The sequence below is a fragment of the Diaporthe batatas genome (genome assembly GCF_019321695.1).
Source record: "Diaporthe batatas strain CRI 302-4 chromosome Unknown Contig00012, whole genome shotgun sequence".
Taxonomy (NCBI): domain Eukaryota; kingdom Fungi; phylum Ascomycota; class Sordariomycetes; order Diaporthales; family Diaporthaceae; genus Diaporthe; species Diaporthe batatas.
Genome location: NW_025408559.1, coordinates 417,791 through 441,998, shown reverse-complemented (window position 1 = coordinate 441,998; position 24,208 = coordinate 417,791). Strand labels below are relative to the sequence as shown.

Sequence of the window (24,208 nt, the reverse complement as noted above, 5' to 3'; positions counted from 1 at the left end):
AATTCAGCGCAGACAGCTTGGCAAGGAATGTCGGTTTCCAGGCATGGCCGCACCTTTTCATGGCGGCATCGGACACCTGCCAGAGTCCAGCTGAATGATGGAACCTAGAAGACTGTGAACCAGGTCAGCAAGTGTGCGGTGACAATTGTGACGGGTTCAATGCAAGGGGATTTTGTTGATCAATCAGACATCCAAGGAAGAATTAACCCTCATCTGTTCACCTATAGGCTTGAATGGGAACTCGAGTGGAAACTGCGAATGTCGATGGAAATTTCATCATGCGATCCAGTGGGGGAGAACGTTGAGGAAATAACGGGTACCAACCTTTTCTTCTGGCTGTCGCAGGTTGTGGAGCTGGTCGGGTTAGCATTTTCCCACTTGTGGAGGTGTAGCAATTGATCAGTTTTCCTGTAGTTGAAGAGGTCAGCGGATGTGCCCACCACGTGGTCGCGTCGTTGAACGCTCATGGTTTCGCGTGCAAAAGAGGGCATCCTTCATAGATTCAGACAGAAAATACTGGCAAGTAACAGGTATCGTCAATGCGCTTGCGAAGGCGCACGCGAGGGAACCCGAACAGACTAGATTTCTTCATGGTCGATTCAGTTGGGAAAAGAAGACAATTGTGTAAAGTTGTCATCAAATGAAGGTTTTTGGGCGGGGGGAACGGGCCTTCGAAAAGGCTGTCACCCGTCTTGGAGTGGTTCATGCGTTGAGAAGAAATGAAAGAGGGCGTGAGCCTACCTGCGTAGTGCTGACGTCCCGTCCCTCAAAATAGCAAGCCAGAGCGCGTCAGGGGGTGGGATGGCATGCTCATGCCCATGCCCGTCTGCTGTGCGCGGATAGGAGGCTTCGAGGGACGGGACGCCGCGTTTTTCGAGAGAAAAGGGGGAGGGAGGGAAAGGGAGGTTGTTGGCGAGAAGGTGGTGAACAGAGGTTGGTTGAAGTTTACTGCGCGATGAGGCTGAAATTTTATAGCACCCGGCGGCTGGGTGGGACCTCTGTGGAAGTTGAAGGAAAATCTTGGCCGTTGTCTAGCGCTGCGAGATTGTCATACCCACCTGCTGCTGATCTCGGCCGGCATTGGCCAGGCCGGAGCCCTGTCGGCCCGGCGCAAAATTGAGTTGCACCTTGTACCTCGGTACCTCCTTGATACCTGCATATCAGGAGACGGCGTCGCTAGCGTGGCCTGGTCAGGAGCCCAAACAGATTCCCGTCCTTGCCCAGGGTGCCTGGGTGCCCGTCGGGTTCTGGTCCGGCCCACGTAGAGAGCACATCTCGTCGACTGGCTGATTGACGGACTGGATATTTGAGTAATATCTTCCCACCGTCAGCATGATGGTCTACCTAGGTAACCTCCGCCCTCATGTTGGACGCAGCGAGGCTGCCGACGGGTTCCTGCGATGGAGATAAGCTGGGCGGCTTTCACCAGAGAGGGACAGGGGTCGTGGCTATTTCAACAGTCTTACTGTCAGAGGGCCAGCATCACGCGCCCCGTGCCCTGGGCTGCGGGGAATCCCGTGTCCTGTGAGTGGACAGCTTGGGGGCTTCTGAGACGGCATACGGAGAGGTCTGGCCCCGTTATGTGCACTATACTGGGTACCTAGGCCCTTGCTCGGCACCACAACGTTATACACTATACAGCATGCTCCGTTCCAACATAGTGGTTGATTCTTTTCTCTTCTCTTCTCTCCCTCTCACTCCTGCCCTTTTCCTTTGGCCTCCGGGATATTATCTCACCCAATCCTGTTGCTCTCTGTGCTGTTTCCATGTGCCAGGGTTCTCCAACACAGACAACAAGAACGAACCTGTGCCATAAGACTTGGGGCAGCAGCCTGACCAGGACTCTTCCTCGGCCTATCTGTACCCACCCCCGCCAGCCGCATATTCGATTGGGCGATCGTCGGCCGTCCGCCCACAGGCTCTGCGGTCAGCCTGCCAGGCCCGCCCCATCTCATCGCCTTTTTCGGGAGCACCCCCCCCCCTCCCCCAAATCTTTCGTGCCCCGTCCCTCCTTTGCCCGTGGTCCCCTGGCAGCTCTGCTGTCTCCCCAGTCCCAGTCGGTCCCAGTCCAGCCCAGTCCCGTCCCAGACACGTCGATCCGCTGCACCAGCCTCGACCGTCGACAGACAACCTGCACCTGAACCCGACCTGCACTGCACCTTGGGAATCCCACCACCCCCCCGACTGCTGTCACCTCTGCTGCCCACCGCCGCCCGCCCACTCTCCCACTTCACGACCGGCTTCAAAACAGCCTTGCTTGTGCGTGCTGTCGTGTCGCTCGGCCAGCGCTGCCTCTCGCCCCAGTCCCCCACCCGCTGAACCGGCCCGGGCAATTGCAAATCACACACTCTGGCTGCAGCACGGCTCTCCTGTTAATCCCCTGGGCCTTACTCTCTCAACCTGGTCCCAACGTCTGTCAGCCACCCGCCGTCCGTTTGATTCCCGCCGTGCCTTAATCATCCGCCCTTCCTTGTTCGGTTTGGACCCAGCCCTGCCAACCCGCATCCCGTCCTCGTTCGATATAATCCACGGCGATCACTCACTCCTCGCGCCGCCGACCTCTGCTTCGCCATTGTGCCGACGATCCTCCGCGACCGCATCCCACTGCCCCCGTCGCATCGACGCGACCCGCCACACGCCCCCCCCCGACCGTCCGCCATTGGTGTCCGTGTTGGTGACTGCGCCTGCTGCGACAAAAAAAAAGTCGGCCCCGGTCCATCAATCGCCAGCTCTGTCTTCCCCTTTCCCTCTTGCAAGAGCCAGCGCATGCGACTCTGAGAGCTCAGGATAGGCACAGCGTCAATACCCACGCCGCGGAGGGTCGAAGATGATGGCAAGCATGCAGGTGCCGCAGAACTTCCCACATCCTGGTGGCATGCAGCACCCCGGTGTCCCTCCCGGCCATCACATGGCTCCGGGTATGGCTCATAATCCAAGCCAGCCCGGCTCCCAGCCCGGAATTCCACACCACCTCGCCCAGCAGATGGCCGTATCCGGCGCTGGCGGTCAGGTCAACCCAGCCCTCATGGGCGCCGGAATGCCTCCCGGTGCAAACGCCCACGCTATGCAGCATTTAAACCCAAACGTGCAGCACATGTTCCCCCAGCAGCCAGTCACCCAGATGAACTGTGAGTAGCCTCGTGCGCCCCACCCGTCTTCTTGATGCCTCTGGTCTAACTTCAATCCCATTAGATGCAGCACAACAGCACATGCAACAACAGCGCCTCCAGGCAATCCAGCAGCAGCAGCAGAGACAGATGATGGCACAACAGATGTACGGTGGGGCCCTCCCAACAGGCATGATAATTCCGAACATCAATCCTGCACATATGGCACAGTACCAAGCGATGCAGCAGAGGCAGATGGCTGCTCGTCAGCAGCAGGCGCCAAACCAACAACAACAACAGGCAAGCTTCTATCCCATCCCCCCGGGCTTGGTAGCCACTTTTTGCTCGCGCAATTGATCTGACCGATCATGTACAGGCCCTCCTCGCCGCGCAACAGCAGCACTTAATACAGGCACAACATCAGCAGCAACAGGCGGCGAACCAGCAGATGACCCAGGGGCAACACCCCAATCAGCCCGGCCAGATCAACCCCCAGATCAATATTGCCCAACTCCAGGCTATGCAAGCTCACCACGCCCAGCAGGCCCAGCAACAACAACAGGCCCAGCAGCAGCAGCAGGCCCAGCAGCAACAACAGGCCCAGCAGCAGGCCCAGCAGCAGCAGCAGGCCCAGCAGGCCCAGCAGCAGGCCCAGCAACAGGCCCAGCAGCAGCAGCAACAGGCCCAGCAGCAAGCCTCCCATCAGACTCCTCCCCAGCAGCAGCAGCAACAACAGCAGCCGCAGCCGCATCAGCAGCAGCAGCAGCAGCAACAGCCGCAACCTCAACCTGGCCCGCCGCAGCCCACACCTCAGCAGCAGATCGGCCAGGGCGGACCCGCGCAAGCCAACGGCCCTCAGCCAAACCAGGGCCAGCCACAGGGTCCAAACCAGGCACAGCCGACCCAGCAGCAGCAACAGCCGACCCAGCCGACCCAGCAACAGCCTCAGGCGCAGGCCCAATCAAACCAGCCGCAGGCCGCCCAACTAGTCGCGCAACATCAGGCTAATATGATGGCTGCTCAGGCTCAGGCTCAGGCGTCGAAGCGCGAGGGCATGAAAGGACATTGTTTGCTTCGGCTGATGAATTTCCAAGAGCACCTCAGTGGCTATTCATCTGTAAGTCTTGGTCTGGTGAACCGCGCCTCACCGATTTCCACGCGAGTACTGACTCTCTGTTTGTAGCAAGCCAAAGACAAGGATATTGCACACTGGCAGGAATTTGTGCACCGCTTCTTTTCTCCTAGGGGTATATACCGGACAAATGTTCGCAATAAAGCCGACACGGAGGCTTCGGGGGACAAGCAGGTTGAGATGAACTTCCCGGCCATCCCGCACTACTTCCAGGCCAGCGGTGCGTCCAAGATAGAACTGCAGCTCGGCCAAGGCACGACAGACAAGCCATTGCCGGGTGACTGCCATTTCATCGAGAACAGCAACGCCAGTGTCACAATGTGGTTCGAGACATCACATGTAGGTTTCTTGTTGCTATACGTTCTTGAGAGTGGTTACTTACTAGTCTTTTTCCTCCTTGGAACTAGGTCGTTCACCTTGGCAACCTCCGTCTTCAGTTTGACGCCGAACAGAAAATCGACTTGTTTGAATTTGTTTCGACAGATCACGATGAGTACGTCTCGAGGACTGTGGTCGTCGATGGCGCGAAGCCCAACCATCAGTGGATCAAGGAATGGCGCACGGTCAACTCGGAAAGCTCACAAGCCTCGCCTGAAATGAGCAAGAAGAGCAAGCCCCGGCCGAAGAAGAGCCCTCAGAATCCACCCCCAGACCTCGACATCCCCCATTCCGCCGTCAAGCACGGTGTAGGAATCACGGAGCAGCAATTTCAATTCCTAGAGGTACTGAATCCAACACCTACTTTGTAGCTTGGATCACTACTAACGCAGGGGCCGGCAGATTGTCGAGGTCATGGGGACAATGAACCCCCTGTTCCAAGCTGCCCATCAGCATCCGACCATGGGTGCGTACCAGGTCTTGGACGATTATGTTTCAAACCAGATCCCTCAGGCTGGTGCACCAGCCATGAACGGCCAGGTCATGCCAAATGGTCCGCGCACTCCAAGCTTCGGCCAGTTCCCGATGGGCGCGAGCCCTCACGCCGCCCATCTCCAGCTTCCAGGCTCACCCCACGTCGGCAGTCCCGCCGCAGGAGCAATGCAGGCGCCCGCCATGGCAATGCAACACAGCCAGCAGGGGAGCAGCTCGAACGCTAGCGCTACTACATCACCAGCCGGCCAGAAAAGAAGACGCCCCTCTGCTGTGAAGGTCGAGGAAGACGCCTCCGGGAACGCGCCTACGCCATCAGCTGCTGGTGGCGTTCCTCAGGTCAATGGAGTTACCGGCAATAAGACGAAGCCTCCAACGCCCCGGATGCAGAAGCGAATGAAGGGCAATCCAGCATAAAGCTGCCGGATGGCCCATCACGAGTGGCCTAAATCAAGGTAGAACGGGTGACAGGCTTCAGGGTTCCTGCGCATCCTCTTCCGCCGGCGTTTGGATCCTTACCAAGCATGGTGGCGGCTTTTTCAGTTTCATGACCGGCGTTCAATAATACCACGTCTTTTACTTAATCAGCGGTATTCTCCGCCAGGACCCGGTTCGAAGCACCCATAGGAAACGGCAAAGCTGATAGATCACGCGCTGGACCAGTCAACCAAAGCTTCGACTCGAGTGTTGGGATAGTCTCAGATGACTTATCCAATAAGCATCGCGGCGCTTACAATCTAGCTCTAGCATCATGCAACGACTCGGAGCCTCGCAAAGAGCGAGCGAAGGCTAACGCGGACCTAGAAAGGTTGAGACTTTCCTACCTCCCTCCAATCCGGCGGCAGGAAGCCCATGCAACCCGCCGAGACGCACCAAGAGGGCCCGAGTGTGAGCCATGATGGTTGTGATGAGCTTTGCTGTCATAATCTGGGAAACGAACTGAAACGCAAGGGCGCCAATGCAACTGGAATGATAATGAAAGACCGGGTGTTCATCGAGAGAGCCCCAGCACGCCGCAACTTGTACGATTACCTCTGGGGGGGTTTACTGCTTTCGTGGCGTTTATCGGTGTCATATAACCCCAATTGCTTGTTTGCGGTGCATACTCATCAACAGGAGAAAATAATCTGTGTTTTATTCTGACTTTTTGGACAGCTAGTCCCGTTTTTGACCGGGTGATGAAGAAAGAGAGGGGCCTGAGATGAGCAGCAGGCGGAGACCACTAGGTCTCCCGAAAAGCAAGTCACGGTCGCTGGTGTTAACGGAAATCCTGGGTAGGCTATTGGGATCCGTGGGGTATCTTTTTCGTTTTCATACCTGGGTTGCTCTCTACTTGTTCACGGCTCGGCGTCGGTATTGGGTTGTTGGTAGCAAATGATGTCCTAAGTAAAGTAGTAGCTACTGGACGAGGCTCGTTCTCATCAGAGCCATGGAAAGAAACGCAATCATACCCGTTAAAATAACAACATTGAAGTTTGTCTGTGCTGGTCTGTCCTGCTTTGCGGCCCTCTAAGCGTATATCCGCAGAGTGCGGGAGTTCCTACGGCCGCACCTTGGGAGACTAGTAGGCGAAGCCGGGTCACTGACAGTGATCCGTGAGCCGCCGCCGGCGGCGGTGACGGTTCCCGAGGACGTGATAGCCCCTTTGAAACCCGTACAATCACAGTAGCCTGTTTGTGCTGTGCCTGGGTACGGCTGCGCCATGGCACATTACAGTGTTTTGAAGACTTGTCATGTGTCCGTTCCTCGACTATGTCGGAATACCCAGCGAGCGGGTGGAAGGTAGCTGTGGCGAAGCAGGACCGCAGCTCCTCATCCTCTAAAGACCCCAATTTACTTTGCACTCAAAGTTTCATTGTTTTATACAGTTGAGATATTTCCCATCTCGGAAGAAGTGTTTGAGAATTGAACCCAAGCGGAACTGAAGTCTAGTTGGAATTTGCTTCGGAATAGGAGATCAGGCGGGACCGTTGAGGGACGGAGACATAGGTAGTAAGTCTCAAAGATGTCAACTGATGTGGAATCGAAGACAAGTTTGGGCTCACGGTTGTCTCCCAGCCAGACTTCAGGACCGGGTGCCTCAAAGCCAACCAACCCACTGGGCCGGTGTGCCTGAGATTTTCTACACAAGGGCATAGCAAAGGAACAAGATCTAGACTCTAAAGCTCAAAAAGAATCACAGCATTTTGACGCAAAATTTAGAGCCGCGCCTGGGTCAATCAATATCTCAGTCGCCACATATGGCATATTTCAAGGCGGATCGAGAGACAGCACGGGCTGTACCAACAAGCCTCCCTGTGATGAAACTAAGACTTACAGTAGTTGAACTGGAAGGGGTTTTGTTACAACTTATCGACCTATTCAGATATGCTGATTCACCTGTCTGCCTGTATCATGAAACTGAGAGGGAAGTTTTATGCCTGGATGCGAAACACCAGGACTATAGTGACGTTCATTGACTGCTCTTTAATTCCGTGTCCGCATGGATTGGGTGTAGTGTTCGTGTAGAAGATTTATTAAGTGTTAAAAGGGGGTCTTGTAGTCACTTTCGAGGGTCTGATCTCACTTCTAAGGATTTCTTGTTTATCCTCCGCTAGCTTGACACTTCCTGGTCATATTAAATCAACAACTTCTAGACTACCCTTAGGTAGCAAAGCCCTCATTCACCGGTCCCCCTAAATACTCCTTCCGATGGGATACTCTAGTGTACATATCTAAGAATGCGCCGAGACTTGTATTGGCAGGGCGCGCTCGAGGCCAAGCTGACGTACCTTCCGCAATTCCATTTACCTTGACGCTTTTGCAATTCACATATCGAGATCTTGTCTTGATCTCACCATGGTTAGGTGTGGTGAAGCGTGCTCATCAAGTCTGAATCCAATCATCTACACCGTTTGCGATCAGGAATGAAGCTAGAGCGTCGAGCTTACCCATCTGAACCTCGCTGAGACAAATGATGTACTAAATTGGCGACACGCAAGCGCAATTATGGGTCTGGGACACAGACAAACCACTATTCTCCTCAACGGCAACCCGGTACCCAAACCATAGTGTTTATCTAGTTAGTGCCTAATCAGCACAGCATATCACCCAAATATACTATGCCCCGAAACAAGAGAGGCATGGGGGGAGACACACAACAGATGGGTCCACAAACGCTGATGATATGGCTTGGTAGCGGTCCACAGCGGCGGTATGGATACTCGGCGGGGTGAAGAGGTCTGCTCGTCCTCCATACGCCTGCCTGTGTGGTTCCTCAGCCACGTGCTTGCGATCAGGGCACATGCATCTATCTTGGCAAGCTTCCCAGGGTTTCCTGAAGTCTTTCTCTATCACATTGTGTCTCCAAAACCCACAATCTACACACGAAACACCTGATCAAGCATCATCGGTCGGTGACCAGGGCGAAGCTTTCCAGCCAAGCCGCGGCAATTGTGATGACCAAGAAATCACGCGTAAAATATAAACTTGTGTTAGACTATAGGGGCAGCAACGAGGCACATAACCGTCCAGTAGTGGAGGAGGAAGAGCTCGGATCTTGTCGCAATCTATCCCCGACCGTGGCCATGGAGCGCCACAGGGGAGGGGGGAGCTCAGCAAGAAAGAAGGATGTCGTCAACGCGATCAAATTCGGAAAAATATCAGTAAGTAGTGAGACCGGAGGGGCGGGACCGCACGCAATTAACAACAGAGTGGCGCAGAAAGCAAGTCCATCGCCTCTTGCCGGCCATCTAACCCCTTCCTGTGTGAACCTCAGACTGGAACGAGCTCCTCAGCTACGAGGTAATAACACTCTGCGTAAATATCATCCAGACCCCACTGATCGATCCCAACCCGAAAACGCCCCAAGAGTCGCCTGAAAAGTCATGTCGAGGTATCATTCTGCCGAGAAGAGGCAGTGCGAGGCTGCGCCGGCAGGATCAGATCGACTCGAAGCCTCCGAAAGTGTTCTCGCCCGAGTAAGTGATGTAGAGGAACCTATATTGAGGGGTGAACCGTGTCAGCTCGGCCCCCGACATTGCGAGTTTGGGGGGGGGGGGCTCTTACCCGTCTTCGTCCTTGTGCTCTTCGTAGATAGATGACATGAGTGCTGCTGTTGGTGGAAGGACCTCGTCGACGAAGATGAAGATGGCCTTGTCTGGGGACAGCTTGATGCGCTTGCGGATGACGTAGACGAACTGGCCGACGGTCAAGTCTGCTGGTACGAGATACTTCTTCTTGTCGATAGTAGCGATGTCACTCTTCTCGACCTTTTCGCAGATGACCTGGGAGAGAAGGCGTGTCAGCTGTTGCTCGGCGGACAATATGGAGGCTGCGACAGGCAGCAGCGGCGGCGGGCGGCGGCGGCGGGCGGCGGCGGGCGGCGGATGTGCTCGGGGACGGCGATGAGATACTTACTGGGATACGGTCGAGATACTTCTGGCGAATACGCTCGGCCTCAGCCTTGCGCTTCTCAAAGGGGTGCTCGTCCTTGAACTTGGATCGCATTGTGGCTAGAGTCGGTGAGGTTGTGGCCGGATGCGGTGTGTTAGGTCTGGCTGTCTGTGGATGCGGCGTGCGCCGTCAGCACCTCTGTGGTGAAGTGATGCAAAGGGGCAGGTAGGAGGAGGTCGAGAGCTTACGTCTAAGGAGGGTTACTGTGATGGATGATGGTGATGGGAAGAGTGAAGGTGTAGGTTGTAGGATGGGTTGGCTTAGTATGTGCGTCGACGGGCTGGCGCCTGTGACTGACCAAGGCGACCCCCCAGGTTGCCGGAATGGTTGAATGGTCAGCCAGCTAGGCGTGACGGAAGAGGCGGGGCTGGGGAGTAATGACTAAAGGGGCGACCATCTCAACACTATCTGGAATGGCGGCTTTCGACGGCCATGCGCTGTTAGGGGCAGCGGACATTTCCACAAGTCAGCTTGTACCTCGCAGCTTTGGGGAAGGCGGTGTCCCTTATCAGTTGACCGATGAGACGGAGGCACCTGCAGCCTGGGGTGGAACATGGGGGCCCCTCCAGCCTCAAGGGGACCGAGGGGGGACCAAGGGGGGACGGGCGAATGCCTGCTCCCCGCCTGCCCGCCTCGCCTGCCTTCCTCCTCCAACCCACGTGAACAGAGTCACCCGGCCGACTTGACCGGAAGCAGGGTGGCACCTGGAATGTGTTTTGTTCTCGTGGGATCTGTCCGTTACATTAGAGCCATGCCTGGTGGTGCCTGCCCTGCCTGCCTGCCTGCCTGCCTGCCCAAGTTCCATCCAACCGTGAACAACGGCTGGGCACAGCAAAGGAGGGAAACAATGCCCACTGCAGATCTCGGATGACGACATGTCCCTTTCTCTCCTTATCGGCAGCTCCTGTCCCTTATCGACCACTCGTACCTGGGCACACACAACATAACTGTGCAGCAGTGCTCCGTATGTAGTTATAACCTGAAGGGCATCTATACAGATCACAACGTGTGTCCTGGCCTTCCGAGTCTTTATATCCACACCATCCTTAGCTGATCAGCCCTGGGCCCTGGTGGCGGTTGACCCATGGACCCGTGAGCCGTGAGCCGGACCAAGCCGGCCTTGCTCAAATCTGCTGTCCACGACAAAAGTCACCCCACACGACGAGCCGCACAGGTCGCATCTCACCGGGACCAGAGGGCCTGACTGGCATGGAGCTGTGGCTATTCCTGCACGCCGGGGCTCACCCATTTCTCGAACCATGATGATCGTCCATGACCATCGTCGGCTCGTTGCCCGCAGAGGGTGCCGGCCAGCCAATCACGTCTGACTCGGGAGCTACAGGGTGAGCTGAGCTCATGCGCAGTAGCACCACATCTGCCCATTGTAAATAGACCCTGGCCAACATCTGATTTGGCCACGCCCGTCTCCCTCCCGACAAAACACCTCCAGCTGCTCCGCCAGTGGCCTCACAATCCTCCTTGGTGTGCTGCCCGGGCCCCATCCTCCATTTCCTCGGAGATCCGGGCTCAGCCGTATAACTGTCCCCTTCCTCTCCGCCATGGCCTCGAGAAATAGAGCCCTCCGCGCAGCAGCGGACGGCTTCTTCACATCCAGGCTCACCTGTTCCAGGCGCATACCCCCAAGCTTCTTCACGGCTGCCACCCGCAGGGCTTCTTCGGACGCATCCGCCCCCCGATTGACCGGCCCGGCCTCTTCCAGCTTCTCGCACTGGCTGGCTTTCTCAGGCGTGGCCCTCGTCTCCACGGCCCTCATCACAACAGTACGGAGCTCCCCCCATGACCTGACCTGACCTGACCTGACCCTTTGCCCACGGCATTGACGAACACCGGCTCACTGTCTCGTGGATGCAGCTTGCCAGGGAGCCTACCCAGCTCGACACCATGTCCCTGCCTGAGCGCGATGCCCTCGAGAAGCGCGAATCTGGCGTGACCGACCAGTCGCCCATGCGCCTGCGCATGGAGAAGTTCATCAAGGAACAGCAGCAGGAGATCATCAAGGGCCTGGGCGAGGTCGACGGCGGCAGGTTCCAGCAGGACGAGTGGCAGCGCAAGGAGGGCGGCGGCGGCATCACATGTATCCTCCAGGACGGCAACGTCTTTGAAAAGGCCGGCGTCGGCGTCTCGGTCGTCTACGGCTCCCTGCCCAAGGGCGCCATCGAGAAGATGCGCGCCAACCACAAGAACATTGGCGGAGACGGCGAGATCCCGGAAAGCCTCGAGTTCTTCGCCGCGGGGCTGAGCATGGTCGTACACCCTCGCAACCCCATGGCCCCGACAGTGCACCTGAACTACCGATACTTCGAGACGGCCAACCCTGACGGGAGCTCGAGTTCCTGGTGGTTCGGCGGCGGCGCGGACCTGACGCCGTCCTATCTGTTCGACGAGGACGCCATCCACTTCCACAAGACACTCAAGGACGTGTGCGACAAGCACAACAAGGAGTACTGGCCCAGGTTCAAAAAGTGGTGCGACGAGTACTTCTACAACAAGCATCGCGGCGAGTCCCGCGGTGTGGGCGGCATCTTCTTCGACGACCTGGACGAGACCGTGGCGGACAAGGAGAACCTGTTTGCCTTCATCCAGGACGGGCTGAGGAGCTTCCTACCGGGGTACATCCCCATCATCAACAGGCGCAAGGACATGCCGTTCAACGAGCAGGAGAAGGAATGGCAGCAGATCCGCAGGGGCAAGTACGTCGAGTTCAACCTGGTGCACGACCGGGGGACCGCGTTCGGGCTGAACACGCCCGGGGCGAGAGTAGAGAGTATTCTCATGAGCCTGCCCCTGACGGCGAGCTGGAAATACATGTACACACCTCCAGGGCCCCGGGAGGAGAGGCTGACACAGATCCTCAAGGAGCCCAAGGAGTGGGTATGAGAGGGCACATGGGGGCCCAAGTGTCTTGTAGATCCTGTATAGTCCTGTAAAAGTAAAAAGTGATTCCAAAAGATTCCGCAAGGAAAATTTCCATGACAATGTAAATCTTTGCCGCTGTGGTCCTACTAGGGGCGGTCGATTAGGTGGGCAGCAAATAATGAGGTCGGCTTTTGGCCTCTCGGGTTCAGGTGTCAGTCTTGCTAGGCTCTACAGCCTCAACAACTCGTCAAGTGATCAATGTCTGCCTTGCGCCAACCTCACTTTTCCCGCATAATGCTGCAACCCGCAGATATTCAAGCCAGCTCACAGCAGTAATTCCCAATGGCCGTCACCCGCAACAGCGTAGCAAGATGTCGTCACCGCCGCCTGCGCTCCCAACACCCAGGCAGCTCCTGACCTCGCTCCTAAGCCAGATCTCCAGGATCCCAGCGCCTGACGGACCAGACCTCGGGGATGACACAGCGCAGAACAGAAGCACAGCGGCCAGGGCCGACCCGTTCCCCGAGAGGACAGGCCAACCGCGGGCCAACCCCCTCAGGCTGATAGACCCCAGGCACCGGCCGCTCTTCACGACGCTGCACGTGCTGTTCCCGTCACTCCTGCTGCCCGCGCTGGACCTGTTGGACAGGGGCCTGGTCACGCGCCTGCTGGCCCCGGGCGGGACTGCTCATGAGACCCACGAGGAGCATGAACTGGGCCCGCAGGCGCGCGATCCCGCGGGCGCAGGGGCACCGCCAACACCAGCACCAGCACTGTCGGTGTACACGGTGCGGTCCGCGCAGAAACCAACACGGCGGCCCTACGGCGGCGACGCGGCGGCGGCGGCGTCCGCGAGTGCCGCCACCGGTGGCAGCAGCAGCAGCAACAGCAGCAGCAGCCAGAGGGCCTACGTCGTTCACACGGCGGCGTGGAATTGCACGTGCGCAGCGTTCGCCTTCTCAGCGTTCCCGTCCCTCTCGGGGCCGTCCCTCCTCGTCCCGGCAGAGGGTAGGGGAGAGGACGCCGTGCCCGCAATGACCACGGCGGAGGACGATGGCGATAGTGCGGAGGACAGGGACGGGGGGTGGAAGGGCGGGCCGTGGCAGTTTGGCGGCGTCAGTTTCGATGGCTGCACAGATGCAGGCGGCGTGCCACCCTGCTGTAAGCACCTTCTGGCCTGTGTCCTCGCCGAGCGCTGGCAGACGGGCCTGGACAGGTATGTGAACAGGTGGGAGGTGACAAGGGAGGAAATGGCAGGTGTGTTTGCGGATGTCTGATCCATGTATGGCCTTGGGTGAGCGCTGTAGAGATGCACCATGATATTTTTGGTACAGACACCTCAAGGGCCACGCATGATTAGGACCAACTCGCATTTGAATCACAAGGCACTGCGGATGAATCCACGGCAGGCAGGCGTAAACACGAGACGGGGGGTTTGGGCTCTTTTGGGTGCTGTTTTGCTCAAGGCATATATGATTCTGGTTGGGTACACCGTCGGCCTCCTATCATGAACCATACGGCCAATTCCCAAAATATTAACAGATCCGTGCTCCCAGCCGCGGATCAGTCACTTTTCTATGTCGTCCTGAACTCGTACAATGCGTCATGGTCCGTTGCGCCGGCCCTGTTGCCCTTCCATATTCCCCGTGCTCTATTTCTTCTTATCCTTTGGGTTGTCGTCCTTCTTCTCCGAACTCTCCTTGCTGACTTCTCCGTTGACACCATTTGTCGCCTTGTCTCCGTTCAACTTCTTCTCCCCATCCTTCTCCTTCTCCTCGCCCTCCTTCTTGGCTGCGTCTTTCTCCTCCTGTTGCTGACGGTTCTGGATCTTGTTCTCGATGAGATCGTGGAAGGCGGTGATGGCGCGGATCAGGGAGCTCAGGTAGATCGCCATGAGCTGGTCGTTGGTCTTGACGTTCAGCGCGTAGCTCAGCTCGCTCTCACCCTTGCCCTTTGAGGGCGTCGACAGGTTCGGCAGCAGGTTGAAGACGTCTTGCAGGTTACCCAGGATGACGTGGTTCACCGGAAGCTTGCCGTCGAGGACTTTCTTCAGGTACACCTGGATGTTCTGCAATCGCAAGTGAAGGCCTTGGAGGGACTGGAGTTGGTTGGTCACGCGCGTAGACAGGGTGCCAGCTGCAACATCGCGGATGTCACGGAGCAGATGCTCGACTCCGATCTCTTCTGCCTCCTCGGCCTCGATGATGGATGCTGTGTTGACAAAGGTCTTGGATGCTGTTGTGCCGTCCTATAATTGGTATCTCGTCAGCACCTGAGAAGTAAGCAGAACGCATGATGGCAGCTCAACCTACATCCTTGATCTCGTCCACCGCAAAGTATGCGTCTGTGGGCACGCCGGCCTCCTTCGGTTGTACATCGATGATGACCAGGAGTGGGTTTGGGGTGTAGCGCTTGAACAGCTCGTTGATCTTGAGGTCGGAGGCTCGCAGCTTTGGGCCCGAATGATACCAGCCTATTAACCTCTCCCGCGCGTTGACCTTCTTGAACATCTCGTTCATTGACTCGATATAGTTGTGGTCTAGGAACCAGACGGATGGGTCCTTCTCGTCCTCCTCGAACGGGACTGTGGAAGACCAGTGTCAGATCGCCAGATGCTGCCAGCAGGGAGGGGGGGGTCGATGAGGGTTGCGGACTGACCTGCGAAGCTGTTTGATACTCGCACCACCTTGCCATCGTTCTGTCCTAGTAATACACCGACGACTCGCTTGTTCTTTGATGATGTGGATGCGCCACGGTTGTAATGGTCGACCACGGACAGCAGTACGAGAGGAGCGACGCTGACTTTCCGCTCCTCCACCAGCGACAAGGTCTCTGTCGTTGTGGAAGGCATCGTGAGGGTATCGAGGGGGTGATGATGCGGCTGGGAAAGGGAGATGGAGGTTCGAATTGGTGGACCGTTTGGTGTTGGAGTTGAGCAGCTGCGTAATGGCGGCTGCCTTTCGCCGCCGTCAAGCTACCAAGACGGGCAGGGGCAGCAAGCACGAGCCAAGCTCCCTGGGCAGGCAGGCATGACTATCTGTCCGGGTAGGTACCTAGGTACCTAGGCAGGCTGGGGGTTGGTCAACCCTTCCGTAAGCTCAAACCCCGTTCATCGGGAATAGAGCAACCTCAGCAAATTGCCTCGGGAAGGAGACATCAAGAAAACACTATCCTCTCTCAGCAAGTTGTCAACGAGGACATCACCGACTACATGAACATTGTGTACCATCTAGCCAATCCCAGCCAAAGCTTCCCCACGCAGGAATCATGAACAGGACTGTGAAACATCGATGGTTGGCATGATTGCCGGCTGAGATTGGCTCAACACGTTTATTATATTCAACAAATATACTGGGCACCGTCCGAAATGCCTCGAAGGCTTTTCAACATCACATAACGATTGCACCTCCTCGAGGTGTCGATTTGAGACCGGCCCAAGCGGCCCGTAGAGGACCATACAAAAAAAGGACTGGCCAGCTTCCACAATTGCGTCACCAGCGGCCCAGCCTCGCTTCCTATTTCGACGTCGCGCCTTGCGTCCTGCAAGGTCCCATCCCCAGCGATCCCGGTGGTGGGACCCCGAAGCAAATGGGAACATGTGCCCGTCTCAACCGCCGTCTCGGAGGCTGGAGAAGCAGCGGGCTGGTAGACCACAGCACAAATCTCACACATGCCGTCAGTTTGGTTTTCCAGCTAGGTTCGGTGGAGTGGATCGAATTCGCCGGACAAGAGGCTCATAGAGTTAGCCGACATCCACCTGGTTCCCAGATTTTAGTGCCTTGGTCTGACCCCAATTGGCCGATAACCCCGGGACGCAACCCCCCCCCCCAAAACAGCTTGGGACTACCCCCTGTACCTGGGCTACTCGTGCAAGCCTGGGCAGCTCCGACCGGCTTGGATTGTGAACGTCGCTCGTGGTAACTTAAAAGCGAACCGCGGCTTTTCTGGCCAACTTTCACCCTCGTGTGAGCAGCTTTTCTGATTTCTTGTCCAGACCGAGATCTGCCCTGCTGCTGCGCAACCCTTTCTCCACTCTCAGCCTCGTCGCTACTTCTCTGCCGATTCTTTGTACCACCAGCAGGCCTGCTGCCCTCTGCCGTCGCATTCAATTGCCTCGGTTGCTCCCACCGACACCCCGTCTCTTTTCGGTTCCCTTTCCCAGGTCAACGCTCCATTCACCATGGGCATCATCGAGGATGAAGTCAAGGGCCTCCACGCCAAGCTCGAGGGGCTCGAGTCGCGCATAAAGTCTCTCGAATCCAGGCAATTCGGTGGCCCCCTCACCGCCGAGCAGATCCGCATGATCCTAATCGGTCCTCCTGGCGCTGGTTAGTTTTTGTCGCTTGCGTGGGAACGACGGCAGCGCCGGCTCACGCGGGGCGTGGCTTTGCTAACCGAGCTCTGAGAATCGTAGGCAAGGGCACGCAAGCCCCAAAGATCAAGGAGAAGTTCAACTGCTGTCATCTGGTATGCCAATTCGGTTTCCCAGGCTTCTTCACCACCATAGCGCCCGGTCTGGCCAGGGCATATGGCGCGGTACGAAGACGAGAGACGCTGACGGTATATCACTCAACAATAGGCAACCGGTGACATGCTGCGGTCCCAGGTCGCCAAGAAGACCCCTCTGGGCCGGGAGGCCAAGAAGATCATGGACGCAGGTGGCCTCGTCAGTGACGATATTGTCATTGGCATGATCAAGGCCGAGCTGGACAACAACCAGGAGTGCAAGGGGGGGTAAGTCGCCACTGGCTCTGTCTGACCTACAGGCCAACCACCAGAGAATTCCATTCTTGCTGACGAGTCGCCTCATCCCGTCAGGTTTATCCTCGATGGCTTCCCTCGTACCGTGCCCCAAGCCGAGAGCCTCGACGCGATGCTGAAGGACCGCAACCAGAAGCTGCAACATGCCGTTGAGCTGCAGATCGACGACGCCCTGCTGGTGGCGCGCATCACCGGTCGACTGGTGCACCCGGCCTCAGGCCGGAGCTACCACCTGACCTTCAACCCGCCCAAGGTGCCCATGACCGACGACATCACGGGCGAGCCCCTGATCCAGCGGTCTGATGACAACGCAGACGCGCTCAAGAAGCGCCTCGCAACCTACCACCAGCAGACCAGCCCCGTCGTGGGCTACTACCAGAAGACGGGCATCTGGAAGGCCATCGACGCCAGCCAGGAGCCCGGCCAGGTCTGGAAGAGCCTGCTGGCCGTCTTCGACGGCGACAAGGACAAGGCCAAAAGCAGCGGCGCCGGCATCCTCAGCAGGATCGCCGGTCGTTAAAGCACACCGCGTGCGCGCGACTACTTGAAACGCCCTGCAGCTGGGCCCACCCGGGAGAAATTTAGCCGATGGGTCTTCTGGATGTCACGAGACAAGGAGAATAATACCACCTCAAATGTAGAAAGGGGGACGCGATCTCGGAACTGAAAACGATGGACAGCAGGGTGCAGGCAAACTAATCTGTTGTCTTGCGTCGCGAAACAAATATCAGGAAAGCATTCTCGGTGTCTTGTGAGCGCGAGAGAGAATGGGCGGGATCGCTCCTCGAATGTGCTATGAATGTATATCAAGACGGGCGGCACTCATACTCACGGGTTCACGCCCTGTATGCTATTATGGAAGAAAAGTTGCACCTCACAGGATAGATGAAGCCTCTTGGTGATCTGCCTGCAGCCAGATCCTAGCCCTGTCGATACACCACCAAATCGGCGCTCTCAGCATGGCACTATGATCGACAAGCCTCGCAGCTGAGGAGACTGCAAAAACGTAACCGCCGAAGCCTCCATTTTCTACTCTACGCATTCAGTGCCACCCACGTAACTGTAAACAGCAAGGGGTATTTTACCTAAAGCGAAACATATATGCCAACCTTTTGTTCAAGCATGCAAGTTAAGAATCTCTATCTCTTGTCTCACCGCTCTTCAGCAACACACCTGCAACGCGTTTTGAAGGCGCTGCCGTGTTGCTGCCCACACCTCTTCTGGGCGGCTCCCCTTCTACCTCTACTACTCGGATCTGTCAATATACTCCCGAGTATGCTCTCCCCCACCGTCCTCGCCACCCAGCTGTTATCCAGAGAGCGCCACGCTATGGAGTATAACAAAAGAAAAACTCTGCCGAATATGCCGAGGCCGACGCTGCCGCCGCTCTCGCCGCCTCTACCGCCTCTGCCACCTCTAGCGCTCCGACTGCCAGCAGTAGTTGTTGTATGATGATGATCTTGAGCCGTCCATGTCGTGACTGTAATACGCAAGGAAAAAATCCGTAGGGAAAATGGAGTAAGAGAAGAGAAGAGGGACGGCGTGCCGCTCGGGCAGGGCCCCGGTTGGAGAGCCGGCGGCGGTGGCTTTTGCACGCTTGACTTCATGTACATGCATGCCTCACGGTGGTCACCTAGAACACTCCACACCAACGCCGCGAGCAAGGCCCAGCCGTCGCCCACGCGTGAGGCTGAAAGGCGCGCCCGGAGACCCCTTGCCAGGTTTGCCTACAGGCCTGGAAGCTGCTACCTTCGGGGCGTGGCTGTGTTTGGGGTCAAGTCAGTGGCAGTACACGCAAAATTGCACAGGCACGTAGCCACACAGCATAGGAATGGGGCCATCCATACCATTCACCATCTGCCTCTGCTTGTTCAGCCAGCTCTTGGGTTGATCCTTCCTCTGCAGGACGACGTGGTTGCTCTGTAACCGGCTCGTGAGGTCGTACCACGCTGTGGAAATCATGGCGTTCTCCCGCTGGAGATTCTTGATGATCTGTTCGTGGGCGGCCTGCGGGGGAAAGGTCCTGTGTCAGCCAGCAGAGCGCACACCAGGGATCGTCTCTCCCGAGGGGAAGCCACTGAGTATTGACATGTTGTAGTTGGGTATCAATATCGACACCGGATCCCTCCACTGCGGATATAAGAATGAGAATGACCAGCCCGAGAGTTTTGCGTTGACGGTTACAATTTATTATCACGGAGACAAGACTTGGAACGCATTTGGTGGGAAAGTTTGAAATGGGATCGACATAATAAATTAATTAAGAATAAAAAAGCAAGACATACCTTCTGCGCCGCCAACGCCGAGCCCGACTCCAGCGCCCTGAGCTGTTTTTGAAGCTCAAGCCGCTCCTGGTCCGCTTTCTCGAGTTGCTGTGACAACAAACACGTGTTAGCTAACATACGATCCTGAATCACATGATATCTGCTACTTCGACTTCTTAAAGTGGGACAGCCAGCCGCGGCTCTTCTTCGTTTGGGTCCTCTCCCGCCAGGCCAGGTCCTCTGGAGGGGGCGTCACGCGTCGAAGCAGCTGAGGATCAGATGGGGCCTGATAGCTACTCGAGCCAAGACAGTGCCTGGTCGCCGCTGGAGGAGGGACTGCTAGCACGGGCGACTGGGCAGTGCTCCTGCCTGGCTCGCCATCCTTTCCAGCCTGGCCATGCACCGAGGAAGGTTGTCCACTTGGCTCGCCTTCATCGATGGGGCCGAGGGTCGGAGTGACTGGTGACCATGGTGACGGCAAAGCGCTCAAAGACTCCGAGGAATCTCTGCCGGGACCTGGGTCGGTCCGCATAGATGTCACGGTAATCAACGGGTCGAACAACTTGGTGAGTTTCAAAAGACTTGCCTCTTTCTGGAGCTTGACACGGTCTCTGAGCTTGTCGGTCTTGGACTTGTAGTCCTTCACCCTGTCGTCCAACTCCGCCTGGCTGACGCCCTCAGGCGCCAAGTGAGCGGGCGGGCCTTCCAGCTCCTTCTCCTTGGAGAGTTTCTCCTTGGCAACGAGGGCGTCGAGGAGCTGCGACTTGTGCATGCTGTTCTCGATCTCGAGGCCGTTGTATCTCTCGCGCAAGGACTCGAGCTCGGATCTGAGAGATGCTGCAATTAACTGGTCAGACTGCTTGAGCCTCTCGAGGGCGTCGAGACGGTCGGATCCGACCGCATCAACTGTAGAGTCATTCTCATGGTCAGCGTCATGCTCCTCGAGGTCGTAACGGGGGTCCTCGATCAACGCACGGTCGGTCTTCATAGAGAGATTCTCGCGGTCCTTGTCTTTGGCTTGCTCTTCAAGCTTGCGGGTTCGATGCTTTAGCTCGTCAATTTCTCGGGTGGCCTGGGCCAGCTGCTCTCGCATGCTGTTGTACGCAACGTGCCTATTGTATGCGGATGTGAGCGTGCTGAGCGGGCCGAATTTCAGAGCTTGCTCGATGCCATTGACTAACCCTTCGCCGCTCATGTTTGCAATGAGCGCGTCGATCTGCTCCTGGGCAACGCCGTGCTTCTCGAAGATCGAGTTGTATTGCGACATCGCGATATCACGCTCCTTCCTGGCACGGTCCAACTCCCGTCGGAGGTCGTCGGCCTGTGAGGAAGTGGCCGCGCCATGCCGGAGGACTTCAACCTCGGCTTCGAGCAACTTGACCTTTGAGAAGTCGTTCGTTGTCTGCTGAAGCTCATGCTCAAGATTGCCGACCTCCCCGGTCTGCGACGAAGGCGAGGGTGCCCTGGGTGCCTCGCCCATGCCGGTCAGTTGCTCCTTCAGGTCCTCGATATGCCTCTCGCTCATGGCGTTCTGGAGTCTGAGCCGTTGCACCTCGGCTGCGGCGTCCTCGGCTGACAGCTGGAGATGTTTTGTTCGGTCTTTCTCGACGTCAACGGCCTGCTCGGACCTAGCGAGGGCAGTCAACATTTCCTTCTCGCTATTTCTCAACTTCTCGCACTCAAGCAGGACCTTCTGAAGCTTTTGTTCTTGGTCCTTCCGCGCGTCCAGCTCGAATTGGAGGTTGGTGATCTCTTGTTCGAGGTTCCGGTTGTTGGCAAGCTTTTGCTTGTAACGGTCAGCGGCGTTGGCCTTCCTCTCCAGCTCCTGCGTGTGATGTTGCAACTCGTCATATTTGTCCTTGTACTCCTGGCCCTCCTCGCTGCTAGCCTTGTATTTTTCAAGGTTGATCTCCAGCTGCTGCTGCGCCTGCTTGTAGTTTTCGACGTCCTCCTCCAGCTGCTCAATGAGACGACCCTGCTCGTCAATCTTGCTCTGGAGCGCCTGGACCCTCTGCGACTCGTCAGCGCCGTGGAGCTTGCGGAGCTCGGTCAGCTCGTTCTCGACCTCGGCGAGCTTGGCCTTGACCTCGTCGTGGTTTTCCTGTAGGTAACTGTGGCGGGAGTTGAGGTCGGCATATCGTTTCGTCGCCATGTCCAGCTCGTGTACCTTCTGGTCCAGAGAGGCTTCAAGTCTGGCACGCTCCTCCTCGTGTACTAGGTCAGGGTCCCGGTCGTCTAGGGCCTCCTCCTCCTTGGCCTTGGCAGCTAATTCTCTCATTTGCGTCTGCTTCTCCTCCAGCACCTGCCGTATTGCGTTCTGGACTACAGGCTCCAACTCGGTCTGCACCCTGGTGATGTACTTCGCGCGTACTTCCTTGTCCAACGCGCCAAGGGCAGCGGTAGCGAGGAGGACAGCAGTGAGCTGTGGTGCGAATCTAGTTAGTTTCCTGAGACGCTCCTGGGGCTTTGACCTCCACAGATTTAGCAAGGGGGAAGATACCTGAGTGAGACCCTCGGCGTCCGGATGCTCTGCGACGGCGCGGAAATCGGCCACCTGGGCCAGAGGCAGACACTCGGGGGCTTCGCGGCGCATGTACTTGAAGAGGCCCTTGTAGATAGACTGGAGGTTCCGCTTCTGAGTAAGCCACTTGGAGCTGGCCGCCGAAGTGTCGACGAGTTCAGACGTGTCGTATGTGGGGTCGAGGTCGTGGAGCACCTGGCCCAGCATGAAGCCGTCGGCGAGGTCGTCGACGGACTTGGCGGGCCGGCGCTCGCCTGCGAAGAGGTTGACCCATTTTACCAGCGCGGCCTGCGCGGCAGAACTGTGCGGCATGTTTGCAGTGGTCCCTGCACCAGGGTGGGAACGTTTGTATCGTGTGCTAGTCTTTTGTTCGGTTTCGTGCAGCTGAGATGTTTAAGGGGTGGGTTGGTTGCCAGGTGGGCAGGCACGATCAGTCGGTGAGGATGAGGTCACGGCCGGAAGAGAGCGCACGAGTGTCCCGAGATGGAGGCTATAGGGTACGCCCTTGGGAAGGAAGAAGAAGGAAATGGGGGGGGGGAGGGAGGGAGTGGCAGGTCAAGGGTGAGCTCGCGGTGCGTAGAATGTGAAGCGAGGGAGTATTATTTGGCAGGGTGGGTGGACGGCTTCATCAAAAATTAAACGAGGTAGCGAGTATATATGGAGTGGGTTCGTCAAAGCCCCTTTCCGACGGATGGAATTGGCCTCGAGCCGTCCGAGTCTCTTTCACAGGGCCCTATGCTATTAATAAGAATCAATGAATTGCCTTGTGGCCCGTTGTTGTCTGTCCTTTTGCTTGTCGGCTGGGATGTTGGTTGGGTGTCCGTCCTTGAGAAAAGGGAGAGGCTTGTTCATTGTCTGGGCCAAGGCTATTGTTAATGTGTCTCTGTCCTGTCCGGATCGTCCGTGTCATGCACTCTCGCACCAGGACATCAGGACATCAGGGCGGGAGATTGACGGTACCGCCGGGAAGAATCAGATCGGGCGGTCCATGGAGGAATTGTGGGAACACAACGTGCGAGACAAGATCCGATGAAGCAGGAGTGGACTAGGAGCAGGAGCAGGTGCAGGTGAAGCTTTGACTCTGACTCTAGGGTAGAGCTCGAGCTCGAGCTCGACCCCTTCCCCCCCTCTGCATGCACGCGTGGCAGTCGGTCTGGCAGTCCGCAATCTAGAGCCAGGGTACGTCCCTCTCGCCGCCTATCAGTGTCGACGATGAATTGTCTTCTTGGATTGGCCTATGCAGGGCTTGCGGGAAGCATGTCAGCATGGCAGGGTGGCAGGGTGGCTTGTCTGACGCCAGCGTTTGAGGTTTTGGCAGGGGTCCCGAGGGTGAGGGCCCGAGAACTGGGGACACTTCTCCAGGACTCGCACCTCGGCATGGGGGTTCCGAGCCCTGCCTGGGTGGGCTGGCGGGCTGGCGGGCTGGCGGGCTGGCGGGCTGGCAGACGGGCGCAACTTGACTCCCATCGCTACATGCAATCTCGCAATCTCGACCTGCCCAGATGGGTGAAACTCTAAATCTTGCTTGACCGAGGCGGCCGACTCGAGTGTGACTGCCAGACTAAAACGGACCACGGACCACGGGCCACGGAGTCTGCGCCATCACGGCCATGTGGCTTGTTTGCCGACCTGCGCCCAAGACCCTCGTGCATGAACAGCGGTGCCGATCGTTTGTTACACCGCAACCATTCCTTCTCCCGCAGGCGAGTCACCATCTAGCACAGCAACCTCCGCATTCGCCTGGGCCTCTGCCCTGTTGGGGACAAAACACTTTGTAGTAGTCTACCACAGAGCCAGACTCGCTTGAACGTTACCATTCGCTGCGGTGTCTGCAGCACTGCTTCCCCGGTACCCGTGCCATCTTACAATGCTCCCTCGCTCCATCACCCGGCATCCCGTCGGCCCATCAATGGGATCTCATCAATGGAATGTCGCGCCATTGGTCCTGCAGGCTCGCTTTGACTCTGGATTATTCAGAGTCAGAGCAGCGGAGATGAATTGCCCCAGTGGCTGCGGAGCCCTCACCGCTTTGGCGCGGTAAGTGGAGGAGGCAACTGGGAGACAGGCAGGGCAGGGGGAAGATGGATCAAGCACTCGGACAGTCGAGGGTTTGACAGCGGAATGGGTACATCAACAACACATTTTAACAAGCCCGCACTGCACAAGCCTGATCACTGCAGCAACAGCCGCATCAAAATACAGCACTGCAACCCACCTTACTTAGCCTTGCAGGTCGCAGCAT

The 24,208-nt window shown here is 57.2% G+C and overlaps 9 protein-coding genes across 9 annotated transcripts; 4 read left to right on the top strand and 5 right to left on the bottom strand.

Annotated features, from left to right (window-relative positions):
• Positions 1–221: 221 nt before the first annotated feature.
• KVR01_009716 (uncharacterized protein) lies at positions 222–2,573 on the bottom strand (the record flags this gene model as incomplete). Its single annotated transcript, XM_044790095.1, has 5 exons — positions 222–408; positions 742–961; positions 1,135–1,153; positions 1,806–2,369; positions 2,544–2,573. 5 exons carry the CDS (start codon positions 2,571–2,573, stop codon positions 222–224), a joined length of 1,020 nt encoding a protein of 339 aa, XP_044640964.1.
• On the top strand, positions 1,647–6,575 carry KVR01_009829 (uncharacterized protein). The gene is made up of 6 exons (XM_044792676.1): positions 1,647–3,128; positions 3,193–3,407; positions 3,484–4,224; positions 4,291–4,578; positions 4,647–4,961; positions 5,020–6,575. Exons 1-6 carry the CDS (start codon positions 2,828–2,830, stop codon positions 5,524–5,526), a joined length of 2,367 nt encoding a protein of 788 aa, XP_044641077.1. The 5' UTR covers positions 1,647–2,827; the 3' UTR covers positions 5,527–6,575.
• Positions 6,576–8,461: 1,886 nt separating this feature from the next.
• KVR01_010086 (ubiquitin-like protein ATG8) lies at positions 8,462–10,506 on the bottom strand. Its single transcript, XM_044794003.1, has 3 exons — positions 9,508–10,506; positions 9,157–9,374; positions 8,462–9,087 (listed from the first exon to the last, which is right to left on the bottom strand). The coding sequence occupies exons 1-3, from the start codon at positions 9,595–9,597 to the stop codon at positions 9,030–9,032; spliced, it is 366 nt and encodes a 121-aa protein (XP_044641334.1). The 5' UTR covers positions 9,598–10,506; the 3' UTR covers positions 8,462–9,029.
• An 86-nt stretch (positions 10,507–10,592) lies between these two features.
• On the top strand, positions 10,593–12,508 carry KVR01_010073 (coproporphyrinogen oxidase). Its single transcript, XM_044789686.1, has 2 exons — positions 10,593–11,324; positions 11,416–12,508. The coding sequence occupies exons 1-2, from the start codon at positions 11,103–11,105 to the stop codon at positions 12,439–12,441; spliced, it is 1,248 nt and encodes a 415-aa protein (XP_044641321.1). The 5' UTR covers positions 10,593–11,102; the 3' UTR covers positions 12,442–12,508.
• On the bottom strand, positions 10,898–11,317 carry KVR01_009656 (uncharacterized protein; the record flags this gene model as incomplete). The annotated part of the gene is made up of 1 exon (XM_044790430.1): positions 10,898–11,317. One exon carries the CDS (start codon positions 11,315–11,317, stop codon positions 10,898–10,900), a length of 420 nt encoding a protein of 139 aa, XP_044640904.1.
• KVR01_009930 (proteasome regulatory particle lid subunit RPN8) lies at positions 12,501–16,249 on the bottom strand. The gene is made up of 3 exons (XM_044791002.1): positions 15,079–16,249; positions 14,733–15,004; positions 12,501–14,668 (listed from the first exon to the last, which is right to left on the bottom strand). The coding sequence occupies exons 1-3, from the start codon at positions 15,269–15,271 to the stop codon at positions 14,072–14,074; spliced, it is 1,062 nt and encodes a 353-aa protein (XP_044641178.1). The 5' UTR covers positions 15,272–16,249; the 3' UTR covers positions 12,501–14,071.
• Positions 12,792–13,697, top strand: KVR01_009709 (uncharacterized protein; the record flags this gene model as incomplete). The annotated part of the gene is made up of 1 exon (XM_044794726.1): positions 12,792–13,697. One exon carries the CDS (start codon positions 12,792–12,794, stop codon positions 13,695–13,697), a length of 906 nt encoding a protein of 301 aa, XP_044640957.1.
• Positions 16,229–18,058, top strand: KVR01_009917 (adenylate kinase ADK1). The gene is made up of 4 exons (XM_044793327.1): positions 16,229–16,748; positions 16,835–16,887; positions 17,000–17,154; positions 17,239–18,058. The coding sequence occupies exons 1-4, from the start codon at positions 16,601–16,603 to the stop codon at positions 17,699–17,701; spliced, it is 819 nt and encodes a 272-aa protein (XP_044641165.1). The 5' UTR covers positions 16,229–16,600; the 3' UTR covers positions 17,702–18,058.
• Positions 18,059–18,267: 209 nt separating this feature from the next.
• KVR01_009861 (uncharacterized protein) lies at positions 18,268–23,258 on the bottom strand. Its single transcript, XM_044792917.1, has 7 exons — positions 21,946–23,258; positions 20,627–21,867; positions 20,421–20,557; positions 20,032–20,351; positions 19,467–19,553; positions 19,029–19,188; positions 18,268–18,943 (listed from the first exon to the last, which is right to left on the bottom strand). The coding sequence occupies exons 1-7, from the start codon at positions 22,276–22,278 to the stop codon at positions 18,927–18,929; spliced, it is 2,295 nt and encodes a 764-aa protein (XP_044641109.1). The 5' UTR covers positions 22,279–23,258; the 3' UTR covers positions 18,268–18,926.
• Positions 23,259–24,208: the final 950 nt, after the last annotated feature.

Bases quoted from the DNA above. Each gene is read 5' to 3' on its own strand.
- KVR01_010073 (XM_044789686.1), top strand. From the start codon at position 11,103: ATGGCCTCGAGAAATAGAGCCCTCCGCGCAGCAGCGGACGGCTTCTTC. The intron at 11,325-11,415 runs GTACGGAGCTCC...TCGTGGATGCAG, and splicing joins CCACGGCCCTCATCACAACA to CTTGCCAGGGAGCCTACCCA.
- KVR01_009930 (XM_044791002.1), bottom strand. From the start codon at position 15,271: ATGCCTTCCACAACGACAGAGACCTTGTCGCTGGTGGAGGAGCGGAAA. The intron at 15,005-15,078 runs GTCAGTCCGCAA...GGTCTTCCACAG, and splicing joins AGTATCAAACAGCTTCGCAG to TCCCGTTCGAGGAGGACGAG. The intron at 14,669-14,732 runs GTAGGTTGAGCT...TACCAATTATAG, and splicing joins CGGTGGACGAGATCAAGGAT to GACGGCACAACAGCATCCAA.
- KVR01_009861 (XM_044792917.1), bottom strand. From the start codon at position 22,278: ATGCCGCACAGTTCTGCCGCGCAGGCCGCGCTGGTAAAATGGGTCAAC. The intron at 21,868-21,945 runs GTATCTTCCCCC...TTCGCACCACAG, and splicing joins ACGCCGAGGGTCTCACTCAG to CTCACTGCTGTCCTCCTCGC. The intron at 20,558-20,626 runs GTTAGTCAATGG...CGCATACAATAG, and splicing joins GCAAACATGAGCGGCGAAGG to GCACGTTGCGTACAACAGCA.
- KVR01_010086 (XM_044794003.1), bottom strand. From the start codon at position 9,597: ATGCGATCCAAGTTCAAGGACGAGCACCCCTTTGAGAAGCGCAAGGCT. The intron at 9,375-9,507 runs GTAAGTATCTCA...CTTCTCTCCCAG, and splicing joins AGTATCTCGACCGTATCCCA to GTCATCTGCGAAAAGGTCGA. The intron at 9,088-9,156 runs GTAAGAGCCCCC...CCCTCAATATAG, and splicing joins GAGCACAAGGACGAAGACGG to GTTCCTCTACATCACTTACT.
- KVR01_009829 (XM_044792676.1), top strand. From the start codon at position 2,828: ATGATGGCAAGCATGCAGGTGCCGCAGAACTTCCCACATCCTGGTGGC. The intron at 3,129-3,192 runs GTGAGTAGCCTC...CAATCCCATTAG, and splicing joins GCCAGTCACCCAGATGAACT to ATGCAGCACAACAGCACATG. The intron at 4,225-4,290 runs GTAAGTCTTGGT...CTCTGTTTGTAG, and splicing joins ACCTCAGTGGCTATTCATCT to CAAGCCAAAGACAAGGATAT.
- KVR01_009917 (XM_044793327.1), top strand. From the start codon at position 16,601: ATGGGCATCATCGAGGATGAAGTCAAGGGCCTCCACGCCAAGCTCGAG. The intron at 16,888-16,999 runs GTATGCCAATTC...ACTCAACAATAG, and splicing joins AGTTCAACTGCTGTCATCTG to GCAACCGGTGACATGCTGCG. The intron at 17,155-17,238 runs GTAAGTCGCCAC...TCATCCCGTCAG, and splicing joins AACCAGGAGTGCAAGGGGGG to GTTTATCCTCGATGGCTTCC.